We start from the raw sequence: 16,355 nt of genomic DNA, 5'->3' as shown, positions 1-16,355 counted from the left end.
AAAATAGACTGTATTTTATCAGGTGGAGGAACCAAGATTGGAAACATTTCACAAATAAAAAATGACAGTTCCTATCTGGAGCTAGAATGGAAACGCGACAATGTTTGTAATAGGCAATTAATATGATGTTTGGTTAAGTACATTAAATGTAGGGATACGTTCAATCTTATGCAGCAACAATATGCGCTATAGCCCTCATTGTGCAAGAGCAACCCAAATGAGGGTCACAGCTTGATTCACGAGTCATCAACACAAACAGTCCATTCAGACTGACACAGGGCAGCGAGTTAATCTCATGTTTGCTGTTGGTGTGAGCGGGTCAACACAAGTCATCCGACCTGACCCTGACACTGCCTGGACTCAGCATGAAAGGCTGCAAGGGTTCCTGCTGTTATTTAAATATAATAGAGTTACAGTCAAACATGAAAGAAATACAATAAAGTGGATGTTCTGCACAAAAACAACACTGCAAGTGTGACAAATCCCTTCAAGCTAGCTTTTAGCAGTGACATGCACAGAGCTGCAGTTGCTAACTCCATGTCTGGTGTGACTATGGCTGCACCAGGTTTATAATCATGACTATTGTTATGACTGGTCAAACATGGGCTGAATGAGTGTTCATAAAATAACACAGTCTCAGTCCTCTACCGTCATCATGTTCACAACTGTATAAGTGAAGGACCGTCACTCAGTGACAGCAGCTTCACCACTGATGAAGTTTCTTATGGTGCATACAACTTTCTCTCTCTTACACATACTCTTACTCATGCAGATACAAATTTATCTCCTGAATTATCAGGGGAGTATGAGCTCTTAAACAGATCATTCCCAGGCTGATAATAGTGGCTGCTGCTGTACCACCATAAAATTAAATGTCTGCTTCTTCCTCTGTGCACTATATATCAAGGAGGAGGACGTGTATGGATTCAATATTAAAGAACGTTTCATATAAAACTTAATCTCTATAAATAGATATCTGCATATGAATATGATGAATCCGGATAAGGCAAGGGAAAAAAATTTGGTATTGAACGCATTCAGGTTTTTCATTTGTAGTATTAACCAATCATGTTTGGACGGGCTTTGGTTGCATGCAGGTAAACAGTCTGTGTGGAGAGTAGTGTTATCACAACAATGGAATTTCTCATTTCAATACTATACCTGAAAAATGTCAATATTTATATTTAATAATAATAATAATATTTAATATAATACCATTTTCAATACCAACAGGAAAAGATTGCTGAGGAACACATTGGTTGGTATCGATCTACTGAGCATCAGTGATATCAGGGAGGTGCCTGTGCAGAGCCCAGACGATACTGTCAATCAATCTTTCATCTTATAAAATGTCATCAGCTGACCAAAAATCATAATGCTGAATACTTTAAATATATAAGTTTTACCTGTTAATACAGTCTGACAACATTTGCCCTATTAACTAAATGGATGTTCTTGCTGTTTTGACACAGTGTGCCACTCAGACAGATAGAGTAACTCTGATATAATTAAAAAACCACAGGGGTCCCGACGGTGCTAATTGTCAAATTAAGAAGCAGTCATAACTCTGTAGACAATATCAGGTGAATATGCAGCTGTCTGCAATGTACCACTACTGTCCACAAATCCTGGTCACTCATAAACATCTTTTAGTTCAGTTGGAAATGTTTCTAAACTGCACAATGTAGAGATGAGGGGAAAATGGCTTCCTTCTTCCTTGGTGTTGTCCTAGGAGTAATGCTAAACCTTTGGTCATCATGCAGAAAGGATTTCTGTCATTTTGTCCCAAGAGAGGTACTAACTCTTGAATACGACAGATTGTCCAGGCAATACTGCGTCCACCTCAGCATCCAGGCTAAGCCACAAATCAAAGACTTCTGACAGAGAGGGCTTAGCATTTTTCTGAGCCTGCTTTCACAAGTCATTTTCTTCTATCTTTACTTTCATGGATTGATAGCTGTAGTGTCAAAAGTTGCTGGCTAACGTATCGGGAATATACTGAACATGTGCATGTTCATGATATCCCCATTGCAGGTTTCTGCTCATACTCTTCCAGAGGGCCTCCTGAGACAGCGCTCTATCTCCAATCCTTAAATAGCTCCATCTAGATAGTGTATCTCAATCAGTGGGTCAAACTCTAAAGTGGGTCACAGGGCTGGTCCAACAAGCCTGGCCACATGTATGCAGAGCACTTTGACAATATGGGATGCCGCTGAGAGGACAGTTTAAAAAAAATACTTCTGCAGTGACTTCAGGCACTTATGAAACAAGTCAGTTTTGCATGAAAAGTTTTAATTTCTGATATGAGATGATACAATATGAGCATGTTATGGCAGTAGTTTGAAAGATATAGTTATAATATAGTTATTTGCATTCTTGCTTAAGTCATATAATTCAATACAAAGCTGGAGCCAGGAGACAGTTAGCTTAGCTTAGCATAAAGACTGGAAATAACTTCATGGCAGTCATGGGTGCGTTCGCATTGCTTCAGGGGGGTCACTGAACCCCCTAGTGGAACACTGGTTCTGGTCTAACAACCAATACTACAGATTCGCATGGGCGGGTCATGTGACAAAGCAGCAGCCCGAGTATGTAAATAATACAAAAACATTGCTTGCAATAGTCCACAGCAACCAGCGCAGCCAGTGCGCTCTGAGCTCAGCTGATCATTGCTCAGAGGACATCTAAACAGGTTAAATCCTGAAACTCTGGACTCCATTTTTTTCTACACAGTGCAGCCAACACAAGGCTATAAAGGACAGTATAGACCTCCACATGAGGGCTATAGCTATTCTGTTAAAATCTAAGATCTGAAGGATGATCTTTTGTTTGTGCATGTGTGTGTGTGAGAGAGACAGAGAGAAAAAATGAAGCATTACTTGTTCAGCTGCAGTCGACAAGTTTGCAGACTCATCTGTGGAGAAACACTAATAGCTGGGATCTGTGTCTGGTTTACTGTCTGTGTCTGTTTGTGTGAGTTCAGATTCTATGATAATTCTCGCAATATTACATCACTTATCAGACATAATAGTCAGAATTCTTAATTTTAGTATAACAAAACTTCTATTGTACACATTACAATTACTCTAAAATGTGAAGTTCAAACTGCGCGTATGCAGCTGTTTATAGTCTTTATGCTAAGCTAAGCTAACTGGCTGCTGGCAGCAAGACCAGGCCATTGTCCATCGGCCACTGCTCCCTCAACTATTGTAACATCGTAATTTAAAAGCCCTTTGTATTTGAGGTAGTTTGTCCCCTCAGAGTTGCCAGGAGGCAGGAGTTGTTGGCAACTTTCTGCTTTGAAAATAAAACACGCCCAGTTAGGCGAGCCCAAGACACTCTGTTACATTGATTGCAGCGATGTTTCTTTTCTACAGGCCACTGTTAGTGCGTTTGTTTAAGCTACTGTTTTCTTAGCCTAGCTAAGACTAAGCAAAAGACTAAGTTAAAAATCTTTAGTGTAGAGACCCCTTTAAATCCACCATAGGGATGTATGTCAGACATTCGCTCGGCAGAGATGAGGGAGTTAATGTGCCTGTTCCCTTAACTGGTGATGGAAAGCACATGTTGGTACAGTGGTGAGCAAATTGCCTTTTGTGCTTTGTGCAATGTTTCACTGTGGACACTGTCATATGCCAGTTCGGTAGGCACTGCCCAACCCTAGCTGTCAGGGTGCACAGACAGATATGAGAATGGTATAAATCCTCTCATCTAACATTTTCCAAAACGCCAAGCCATTGCTGTAAGGCACAACATACAGGATTTTCTTTCAAATAAGAATAAGAAATAAGATGACCTGTTTGCAGTGTTGTATTTCCAGACGTGAAGCATCTTACTGTGACTGTTATGAAGAACACCTCCAGAACACTAAGATTTCACATCTGCGGTGTCGCAGTTGTATGGCCAAATGTATTGTCGACTGTCTTGTGCCAGTTGGAAATCTATATCTCCAGCAGCACAGAATTCCATTAGAATGGTCACATAAAGCATCGGTGTAATAATGTGACTGAACTTTATTTAGCCTCGGACTTGTTTTTCCACAGGAAAAGCTGCTGAAGTCCTGGATTTTATATCTGCTCAGTTATGCAGTCGTGGCTGGTTTTCAGTGTGTCATATAAGGTCTTTAGGCAGCAACCAACCAACATTCTTTTAGGTATGTACTGGTCTAAACCACATACTCATAGCAGTGTTAAATATACCCGCTGTCTGTTTTTTGCATGTACTTTTAAATGTCGCTTGTGTGACATAAGGTCAACAGTACCGAGGACCTAACGAGTGCACTCTATCCGTTTTCCATATTGCCCTCAGTCTTCAGTAAACATTAAAGTGGTGACCTTTTGGCCGTGTGGATGAAATTGTGATGGCATTATCACACCAATAACAGCCAAATGCTGGGCCAGTTTTAAGACCTCCACCAAATGTTACAGCAGCAAGGTCCACAGGGTGCCAAGTGCCAGGAGAAGAGATGCACTGGAAGGTGAGTTAATTAAGAGGAAAGGAGAACGTGCTATTTGTTGAGGTTGTGTTTTAAAAGAGGAAGTTTAACATTCAAGAGGCAAAAAGCAGCAGCAAAAAGAGGAAAACATGAAATGAGGAACCAAGGCAGATACAGTGCCATGGTTTTAAATGGGTGTTTTCACGAAAAAATAGAAATGATTCAAGTTGAAATGATTCCAGCTGACACAATCTCAATCACATTTCTCCTTTTTAATTCTCTATAGAAGGTGTTTACCACTGAAAGCCTTGGGGGATGGCACTGTCCATTTCTGAGGACACATGATCTTGTTTCACAATGACATTACAGTACTTTCATGGACCGAAACGATGTGAATTCCTTCATTAAGGCCTTTTCCACTGGGCCCCCAATTAGCAGAGCCTTCTGAACAATTTGAGACTGTTCGTGGAGGTCCCCTCTGGGAAACAAAGAGGAGTTTAGACCCAATTAAACTCGGGGTTTGTTGGTGGCCCCAGGTCTTTGCTATGGCTACAGTACTGAGACAGTGAGAGGAAATCTTTAGAGGTCTAGAAAATGGAAAAAAGAAGAGTTCCAGGCAAGTCTGTTACTTTACAAGTAACATATGTGGTTCAAAGGGCCCTAAAAAAATCAAAGAGACAATCAAAGAGGTTAAAAAAGCAATTTAGCTACGTCTGAGAGGGAGTAACATGCAGTCTAGCTTCCTATACAACAAGTGACATGCTGGCTAAGGTTTAGCAAGGCTGGGTAAATCTCACATTCAGTCTAACCGATTAATATATGAGCCATGTCAGCTGTGAAGAAAATTTCAATAGGTTTCCTTGAGAGGCTCACAGCAGCCTCTGCATCCCAGTGGGTTTGCAAGCAAAGCTAAGGTTTGGCGATCTCCTCTGCACAGGGCTGACTCATCAGATAGAGGCATTAAGACTGACGCGGAGGAAAATTTCACTAAAACAATAACAGTGCGTCGAAGCAGAAACTGTTTGCATTAAGGCAGGATTTCTCAGCTGTTGCTGCAGACCGAGAAAGAGGAGGATGAGGAGGAGGAGGAGGAGGGAGAAACTGCAGGTGATTGCAGGCTATCCAAGTCTATCTTCAAGGTGGTAATTTACATGGATTTCGCTCCCTAAGAAGCTCACAGCACTGGTTTGCCAAGTGCAAAGACATGACTTCAAAGGCAGAGGGAAGCATTTATGGCTCGACGATGAATCTCACAGAATGCAGCTCGTGGTTTAAATCAGTCATGCGCATTGAAGTCCTACTGAATTTAATGAAATGTCAGATTTAGAAACCATGTTCGGAGCTTTGCAGTAACTAGTGCTCCTTACTGGAAACTAAGGTTGTCAAAAGAACTGATACTTCAATACTTTCTCAATACCACATGTTTAAAATGTTACAGTATCCTTAAATTATCAAAAGTACCAAAGCTATAAAAAATGATCTGCATGCTCATTGCCTGAAGTTTGGCTTGCAGAATAGAAAAACCAGACAGCATTCAGCAACTTTTCCTGTAAAATAAATAAACAATAAAATTTTTAAAATATATAAAAATTGCCCCTCATTTTGTGTGCCTAGGGCTTTCTTCTCTTTTTGCTGTGGTATTGCAAAAGGTGTCGAGTATCTTTTTTATGTAATGTTGCATCGAAGTTTGAAGTTCTGGTATCAGTACGACTCGATAGAAAACATTTTCTTTGCAGTAAAAGTCATCTAAAAATATCCTCAGCATTCATTCACAGGTCAGACATTCCCAAGATGAATGAGAGGCATTATATCTTTGCAAAAATAAACCCGCAGTCTCTCTTTCACCTGCAAAGAATTTGAACAAATCTGTCTGCACTAACTCCTCTGTGATAACGCCCTTTTCCTTTCTTACCAAACAGAGGAGCATGAGTGGGACTGTGTGTGTGTGTGAGGCTTAATAGTTTCCAGAAGTTGTTCCAGCCTGTGGAGGTGTGTGTGTTCACAAGGTCGTAGTAGGGGGAGCTGTTTTGAACTGCTCAGTTATCTGCCTGCAGATCACAATGTAGACTGCTGGCATTCAAGGGTCACAAACTCAACAATCACACCATATATACTCAGCAGTGGCTCAGTGCCACACGTGTCTGTTGGTGGCTTCACTACAGATCTGGGCTTGTATGAGGAAAGTATCTGTAATGATTACATATAATTAACATAGATGGGACTATTGTATCAATTATCATTTTCTCAATTAATCGATTAGTTGTCTGACTATTTTAGCAAATGTTGAAAAATGTTGATCACGTTTTCCCAAAATCCACGGTGACGTCCTCAAATATCCTGTTTTGTCTGCAACCCAAAGCTACTTAAAAAGAAACCAGAAAATATTCACATTTAAGAAGCTGGATTTGGAGAATTCTGACTTCTTTTTTTTTTCAGAGAAAATTGCTCAACGTTTAATAGCTGAGTTGAATCAACTAATCGATTAGTCATGGTCTAATTTGCTGATAACTTTCTCGATTAATCAATTAGTTGTTAGTTAAAAAAAATGTTGATCTCTGTTCCTTAAAATCCCCAAATTTCTTCTTTTGTCCACAACCGAGATATTCAGTTCACTGTCATATAGAAGCCAGAAAATATTCACATTTGGGAAACTGTAATTCTTCTTTTTTTTTAAAATGACAATTGATTAATTTCACAGCTGTCAACTAATCGATTAATCGATTAGTCATTGCAGCTCTCACCTATTGGTCTTAACGCTTCATTCAGCCACAGAAACACTTTCCAACAAGATAAAACCCCACAGACACAGTTTAAATCGCCCACTGGAATCATAAAAATATTACAGTGGTGTTTGATTGAGGACTGCTGTCATCACATTAGCAGCACAGCACTCAGTGAAATCTGTTGAACGTGAACTGACTGAAGCCCAGACACATTAGATTCACCACAGCTCCCTGCAGAAACCTCCAAACATGACATTTTAGAAAGACGTGGATTTGCCACTCTGTCACTGAAGCAATAGAAACCAGTGGATCTGAGTGCTGCTTCCATTTTTTTCTTTCTTTCTTAACTGAATGCATCGATCTGTAAACAAGTGGTTTGAGCAGGTATACCGGGGCCTATGCTACAATTCCATCAGTGAGTGTCGGTGTGAATGTGTGGGGGGGGCAGGGGGGAGGAAATGTGCGATCACTGCTGCCTGTGACATTGCAATATTCACATGTGGCACTGGGAGACAGAAACAAAAGACCGCTTTAATTGTCTCGCCTCGGTTTCATCCCATCCACGTTGCTTCACTCATTCCCTCCAGGACTGACTCTCCTCTTCCACACAAAAACACAATAAACCCCGTGACAATAATCAGCGTGCACACTTTTTCTAAGCATTTTTTTATACAAGACTTCTCCTGAAATCAGCTCTGCTTACCATCAATTGCCCTTCCAGGAGCGATTACCTCCAAACTGTGCAACAATCCCAAGAAAAGCAATCCTGCTGCCAACATGTTGGCCGTGGTGCGCAACATTGTAGCCTATCTTGGAAGAATATTAGTCATCAATCGCCTCTTGGTCCTGTCAAAAAAAAAAAAGCTGGAGGTTGCAGACAGCCGACGACGTGTATAATCGTGCCCAAGCGGTGATGCTCCTCACTGGAAATCCGCTTTCTGACAGGGATGCTGCTGTGTGCCCACTCGGAGAATGATCTTTGCAGACTGACAAGGCGAGGAGAAAAAAAAAAAAAAAAAAAAAAAGAAGAAGAAGAAGAAGAAGAAGCCGAGGCTTCTCCCAGCCCGGGGTTGCTGCTCAGGGGCTCCTTGGATGCATGGACAGCCCTGCCTGCCACAAAGGCTAGCAGGCTGAACTGAGCATCAAGCTAGCCTGGCTTGCAGTCGAGATGAAGGGGAGCAGGCGCCTCTAATCATGCAGTTGTCCGGCTTTTGTTCTCCCCGTCCCGGTGAAGAAGAAACCACAGGAGGGAATAAAGAAGTGGATCAAATGTTCCTCTCCTCCCCACCACCTCTGCTGCTGCTGCTGCTGCTGGCCACAGATTGAGCCTGAAGCCTGGAGGAGCTCAGTCAGTCAGCGGGCTGCTGAGTGACGTCGGCTGGCCCTCCCCTCTGTCTCTCCAGCACCCGACACCCCACGATCCATCCATCCATCCACCAGATCACACCAAACTTACTGCAACAGTGCTCAGTTCTAATGATTTCATGTTCATGCTTGTGTTTTTTCTTTCCCATTCATTGCTGTCCGTTCATTCAACTTGCAAGTGCTTTGCAACGTCATTGTGTCTTGTGCCAATGCTGATGATAGTTATATATAAAGAAACAATAAAACAACGATATTACACTGCAAAACAAATTACTTGTTGTATTAAAAAAGTTAGTTTCCAGACTGCCTTCAAATTTGATCATTATTATTATTCTGACAAACTATTCCAGTAAACTTCATATTAATTTAGTATTATAATAAATATTAAAATGTTTTAAATGTTCATCATTGTGAATAGTTGTTGGACCAACTTAATATCTTGAGCTTAGTGCAGAGTACAACTGAATTAATATCATGTTTACTTGATGAGAAAATTATTTGTTTTTAACTTGTTTTTCAAATTCAGTCAACTTGAATTTTAAGGAAGCCCAAACACTAACTTTTTTAAGTTAAAACACATTCAAATGTTGTTTCTGCAGTAAAGAGCAACTACACAATTGTAATCAGTATTTAATTAGACACTAGAGAGAGGGACTAATTAAAGGCAATTAATGATAAAAAATCAATTGATGGAAAAGCTGTTTATAAGACTGGTTGATATGTGGAAGGTTTAATCAAAGATAATTATGAACTAATAAGGTTTTTAAAAATAGACCCAGAAGTTGATTTGTGATTAACCAAAAGAAAGCAAACAACAAAAGAAAAATTAAACATATATAAACTGATGCAGTGAAATCTTTGAATCAACATAACACAGGATTTTAATGCTCCCCAAAAGAGAAATTCATTCAAAAAAAATATACAGATTAAATAGGGAAATAATTTCCTGTATTCAAAAGTAATTTAACAAGATCACTTTAAAATGAAATGTAAAAGGCTCATACTTCATTCAATATGCATTTTGTTTAGTCTAGCCACCTAGATCCCCATTTACTTTTCCATTTGGATGTAATATTGTAGCCAGTTGTGGATCCATTTAACTTAATGGCTTATGAATTCTTAATAGGACACTATAATGTGAAGCAACAATCTGAAATGAGACTTCCATCTGAGGGTCTGTCTCCTTCCAAGGATGCAGCCTTCATGTGGCCTGCAGAGTGCTGAATTCTGGCTGAGAGTTTGCCTCCTCCCCAAATGATGAAATGTCTACAGAGGATTCATCATTGCATCATCACAAAATCCTGCCCCAAGTTTAAGGACAACTGAAACTAGTGACCAGCATGCATGATTATGAGATATTGATGCCAATAGTCAGTTGTGTCTTTCAAGTTGTGGCAAAAAAAAAAGATTACATGTGGAGGAGCCTTTGTGGAGCTTTGTTAACCCTTTCTAATACATGTGCAATGGTGGACAAGCTGTCTGAGGGCAGGGGCGAAAACAAAAAGGGCACCAGTGCACAGAAATGTGTGATGCACTTTGTCTCATTATTTGTCTTGGACACTGGGCCACTCTACAGGGCACTTTATCACGTTGTGTCTTCTGGAAGGGCATTTTATCATGTTGTCTCAGACAGAAGGCCGTTCTAGAGGGCACATTATCATGTTTTCTCCACTGGAGGCACATTCTAGAGAGGTCTAGAGGGGACCTCTGGGTCTCCACAAGAAGTCACTTAACCACATTTTCTCTATTGGAAGGGTGCTCTAAAGCTGTTTCCCAAACTTATTTCCAAGTACCCACTTTTTTTTTAAAAAAAAAAGGACCAACCATAGTGACCCAATTCACATTAGGCCTTATCAATAAACCTTGGACAGAGTTGATTTGTACATAAATTAATGTTTAATACTTTATAAACGACAAGTAAATGCATTTGGGCTGAGTTAACAGGCTCATTGTTTTTATTTCCTTTCATCAGGAACACAATATAGGACATTTTAGCCTACTTCATAAATGAAACAAATTAAGGAGGAATGAACAGGCTCTTGTGTTTTTTCATACCATCAGTAAAACAATACACACATTTTAAATGCTTTATAATGGGTGCACTGCAGATACAGAATTTCTTCAATAGTCTTTTATTTGTTTGAAAACCCAAATAAAATCTCCCGAGAGTCACAACCCAGTGAACACTTTACCACATTTTCTCTACTGGAAGGGCCCTTTACCATTTTATCACATTGTCTTGTCTTTACCATGTTTTATCCAAGAGGGCACTTTTGCTCCGTTTTATCAAACATGGGGGCACCATGACCTTAAAATGTGGACTCTATATTGATTTTGTCCATACCACCCACTCTGACATATGAGTCAGATACTTAAAGCACAAGTCAAGACAAAATGGACATGAGAATAAGACAGACAGACATGCTGTCTCCATGACGCATCAGGCCACCAGCAGATTTTCTCCCACCAATGAGAGTATGTCTCCTCCTCCTCTCCTCTGGTTACATTTGACTTTACCTTCAGTTGTGTATATTTGTGTCTATCACAGGGCTTTTGCCAAGTGTTGTGTGGAGAGGACCGGGGTGGAGCTAAAGCACGGAGAGAGCCCACTAGGAGTAATGTATTTTAAAGTTACTTCATGAGGGGCGCAGTGGGGGGACAAAGCAGAAAGAACCAGCTCCTCTGTCCGAGGCTGACACACAAACACACAGCTGGTTCCTGCTGGCTGGTGCCAGCTGACTACAATTGCCTCTGTAAACTGCTGAATAAATGCATGAAATGCGTGTATCTGCACGTGCTTGTCTGGCACAAGGGGCTTAGGACAGAGAGCCTCTTACCCAAACAGTTGGTATCTCACCTCCTGGAGATGAGTCCAAACAATTAAGTGTTTTTCTAGGCTTACTGCCTACTGCTGCTATAATATTTGCAACATATTTAAGTTATATTTGCACATATCATCTTATGTATATTTTGTACAACACAGTCATTCAGATAACATCTTATGAACCTCTGAAAAACACCCAAAATACACTTGCAGAAACACTTTCACCATCAGAGAAGCTCTCTCACAGACTGCCGTAGCGCCCTGTTAAGATTCCTGGCAGGAGTCTCCAGTCACTCCAGGCTCCTAATGATATTTTAGATTCTCCATCACTTATCTGCTTGTTGCTGCAGGGTACGGGTAAAGATGAAAGTCCTCTCCAGTAAATAATGACATGCAATAAAGTCACTGGTGTGTAAAGCGTAGGAACATGGTAGGTAACAGGTTTAACTTAAGGCGATTCTTGGATTCTGTGATGAACACAAATTCACAGAAAGTCCACAGATGCATTTAATTTCATTGAAGAGCACCCTGGGGAGCAAAACCTATTCCACCAAAGAAAATGGTCTGAGCTTTTGTACCAGAAATGGTCCGAGACTTTCTGCAGTACATAGGTATTTCAGACAAAAACTGATGGTTTTGAAAGAGAGGGCGGTTCAGTAGAGCATATGAAGTTATAAAAGGGGAATCAGAACCCTTTGATTAATTTAATTGCCTTGATTGCAGTTTTATATATCTCCCAATCCCATCCAGGTACACATGGGGATGAAACCATGAATCTCAGTGTAAAACATTGCCGGATCCTCAGAGACCAAACTTAGTCATTCCACATAAATTGTTTGTTTACACTTGAGGCCAAAGTGGGATTGTGTTGTATACATACAGCAAGAGCCCTTATAACTTTATGATGAAAACCTTGGCAAACATCTTGTAAGAAAAGACCAAGGCCAAGGCCACATACTGCTGGAGTACTTATCACAAACAGCAGATACACTTCCTTGCGTTGACTCTATTATTTTTGACATGTTATATAACAAGACTGGCATAATCATCAACAAGCCCTTTGAAAGAAGGCTGCTTTAAATTACCCTGGAGATGGAGGAACTGCGCCACCATTTTATTGGTCTGTTTTTTTCACCACAGCGAGTAATTATTGACACCCAGGTCTTAAGTCCTATTTCCCAGTGTTGAGTCAAAAAGGTGTGTTAAAATAAAAACACTAACAAAATAATCAAATCAACATAAAAAGCAAACACTTAATTACATTTGTTTAATTTGCTTTTCCAATCTGACGTGTATTCCAACAGTCTTTTAGAGAGACACTTAAAACTGCTGTGCAATTACACAGGAAATGAGATTTGGGCTGTTTTCAAAACAAAACAAACGCCATTAAACAATACAAACCCTGCAATGCAGCAGGCATGTATCTATTCCTCATAAAATAACACAAAATATGCAAGCTCACATCCTCCCAGTACTTCATTCTTTTCACTCCATCCCTCTCTAGCAACCGGACAAGGACACTTCAAACAATCCTGTCGTTAGGTTAAAACCATTCACTCAAAAAAACATCAAGTGTAACTGACTTTCAGCCTTCAAACTCCGACCGGAGCGTCTGCCGTCACCATGACCCAGTCGGCCAAGACTGTGCAGCTGTGAGCTCTGGGAGAGAAACAAGTCGTTCAAGGCTCAAGTCCAAGTGCAGTCACAAGTTCATGGTGTCAGAATCGAGTTGGAAGACTTTTCAGATTTTTTCACGTCTTGAAATTTAAGTTTGACTTTTGAATCCAAGTCATATGACTCAGTGTCTGAGTCCACATCACCGTGAGCAACACTGATCTTTCAGGCTTCACATCTCCTCATTTTCCATAGTTTTCACATACATTTGTAATTTCATATCTGCCATTTCTGTGTAAATATCCTCAGAAAACTGGCACAGCCCATTAGGACTGGAGAGATCGTGGTGGTCCTATAAGTCAGTGTTAATGAACAAAGTTTGTGGTGAAATCATATTGACATCTTTGATTATTTTCAAAAAAGCAGACATAAAATTGGAAACAAAATTCTACAGCAGATTTTCCTGCGCAGACAGGAACACATATACAAATAAAGGCATCCTAATCAAGAAGATTTGGCACACTTTTCTTTTTTTTTTTTTTTTTTTAGCAGTGTTGCATTCCTGTTATTTATCCATCAGTTTAGAAATGTTTATGCCAGGTGGTGACCACAGCCACCAGGACCTGTCTGTGAAATGCTGCACAACACTGACACCTAGTGGGTCTACACTGACAGTGTTACATTTCAGAGAACAATAGGTCCTTTGTGTCTTTTTGGGGGGGCAAAAAAAAAATAAAAAATACAAAACAGAAATATGAGTCGATGAGTTTTGTGCTCGCAAACAATATCCAAGAAAAAACTTAGCAGAGCTGTTGTGAGAATGTCAAATCTCAACAATCTTGTCTTGATTTTATTTCCCCACCAGCACCATTGTATTCATCGAGCTCACATTTTGTAGGCAGCTAGAAAAGAAATGTTTTGATGACATGCCTTCATTTTCTGAAATGAGTCTGTAGCACTTAAAGAAGCAGACAATATGCCACTTTAAACAAGGGTTGTTTTGTGTTAATTCAGCCAGGATTCTTAGTTATTTCCACTATTCATTCTTTCCTCTAATGTTTTTATTTGAGATGTTTGGCAGGACTTGAGGTGCTTATTTTAGTTTTAGCGTGACTTACATCGCAGCAGTCACACAGCTCTGATTCTTAACCTATCACATGCTGAGTTCCAGTCCAACCATGTCCTCATACCAAAGGCTTTTGCACAATCCCGACTTAAATAAAAACAGACATTCAGTGGAAGAATAGGGAAAGACACGACTACAAAGACTTTCAAAATAAATGCACAAAAGAAGCTCGGACTTTATAGACACACACACACACCAAAGCCACAGGCATGCACATGTGTGATGCGCAGAGGCATTTTACATAAATCTGTGACCAATTTACAGCAAGGCGCCACTGTTTTCCCAACTTATGTGAAATTTCAAAATAACAAAACAGAAGTGTCAGTACGACTGTTTTGTTTCTCTGTATCTCTGTTTTCAGAACACTTCCACCATTTTCTGAGAATTTGATTACTGACATGTTCATTTTTTTTCCACATCTGGCTTATATTTAGCCAGGCTACACACATATTTTGCATTTTGAGTGTTTATCAGTATAGTTGGGTCAAATGGAAGAGGGAGAGAGACACCACAGACAGCGAAAGAGAAGGATGACATGAAATTGAGGTCAAACAAAATGCATCTGGATAAAATAAAGTTTTTTTTATTTGTTTGTCTTATACTTTATTCTGTGATAAGGGTCTTTCATTTACCACATTATCAGTGTCAGTGTTGTCTTTATCTCTATAAAGGTTCATAACTCAAATGTTTATCTTGAGTGTGTCGTATGGTTTGTGAGGGCGGCTGTGGTTCAGGGGGTAAAGTGGATTGTCTGTTGCTCACAAGGTTGCTGGTTTGACCCACAGTTGTCCTCAGGCAAAACACTGCACCCCAGATTGCTGCCCAGCCAATGGAGATAAACTGTGTTATGTCAGGAAGGGATAACCTGCTGTGGTGATCTCTGATTGGGGATCAGCCTGAAGAAGATGAAGGAAGAGTTGTATGATTGGTGACTTAAAGCAAGCTGGGAGGGAACCCAGAATCCAGATGAATATGAGGTGTCATAGGATGACAATCAGGGATGAAAATAATAAAATACATTTAAACCTTTCTTTTTGATTTTCTTTGCAAAAATATTGTACCTTTCCACCTGTCCAAACATGATTAAAATTAAACAAATCTGATAAGAAGTCGTATTGTTAAAACTCTTCATGCAGTCATTAAAACAGAAGTCTGTGTGAGCCAAACTGTGAATAATTTTTCACACAAAATTGATTCAGCGACCACATTTTCCAAAATCCATGAACTCTCTTCTCATTCATATTTAACCACCTGCAAAACACTGTATAGTTACAGCACATTTGCAAATGCTAACACACTATCTTCAAAACTGTTAACACGTTCAAAACAGAATGATTGACATTTTTGTGCATTTCTGCAGTAACCACACTGAAATATGCAGAAAATCTTAGCAGAATATTTACGGAAATAATAATCCCTCCAAACACCGCTGATTGCTATTTCAGCTCAAAGCCAACCAGGAGTCCTGTTTTTATAGAAGCCTCTTTACCAAACAGACGAAAAAGGATCATGTACTCTACACTGACTGATTAAACTATACATGTTGATAGGCTTTTTTTGTGGGGTAATTATTATTGCAGCCCTGGATATTCAGGATTTTTTGTATGTTAGGTTCAACTTTTTATTTTTCACAAGTAAATTTTTATATGGAAAGCTATAGGAAAAATATGTTACACTTAACATAATCATAAGACAAAAGCATCAAATTCTTGAATATTTTTAACCATAACCCAAACGAAAGCACCAGAAATACAAACACATTTTCTGCGTTGCACTTTGTTTGAAATTCTGCACACACTTCTTGCAAAACACTACACATTGTTTCTCACATGAGACCTCTGTTTCAAGAATAAAATCTCCTGCAATCATTGGGAAAACAGTTCTATCCAAAATGCAAACACACACACGGAATTGGGAACACACACACACACATGCAAACACTCAGTGAGAGGAAGAGGAACACTGAGAAGAGAATGAGGACAATTGCAGCCACTTTACCACTTTGGGGACCATTTGTATTGCATCATGGTCTGATGATGCAGGAGACGCGAGTCCAGCCCAACCTCAGTTACAACACAGTACTGTCCATCCTTCTGCACCACAGTAGCTTACAACACAGTGTAGTCCTACATCAGGTCTATGCTACTAAAGTATAAAACTCTCAAGTACATGTAACAGTTTTTATGTATTGGCCATTGTCAATACAATGTTGACAAACAACACCATTTCTTTCCCATTTCACTGTAATTTTACTGCATTTATTTTTGC

The 16,355-nt window shown here is 39.8% G+C and overlaps 1 protein-coding gene across 2 annotated transcripts in view; it reads right to left on the bottom strand.

Moving 5' to 3' along the window:
• Positions 1-8,504, bottom strand: part of LOC146331533 (low-density lipoprotein receptor-related protein 1-like) — a 147,308-nt gene extending 138,804 nt beyond the window's left edge. The window contains exon 1 of one of the 2 annotated variants that reach the window (XM_084732587.1): positions 7,862-8,504. In XM_084732587.1, the coding sequence (XP_084588713.1) occupies positions 7,862-7,958 (97 nt within the window). In that variant the 5' untranslated portion in view covers positions 7,959-8,504. The remainder of the gene's footprint in view (positions 1-7,861) is intronic. The other variant, XM_084732578.1, reaches the window with a different exon arrangement.
• Between the last annotated feature and the right edge of the window lie 7,851 nt (positions 8,505-16,355).

Source organism: Lutjanus erythropterus, chromosome 2 (genome assembly GCF_056507025.1).
Source record: "Lutjanus erythropterus isolate fLutEry1 chromosome 2, fLutEry1.hap2, whole genome shotgun sequence".
Classification (NCBI taxonomy): domain Eukaryota; kingdom Metazoa; phylum Chordata; class Actinopteri; order Lutjaniformes; family Lutjanidae; genus Lutjanus; species Lutjanus erythropterus.
The sequence above is the reverse complement of the archived record's forward strand: the minus strand, read 5'-3'. Positions and strand labels throughout refer to the sequence as shown.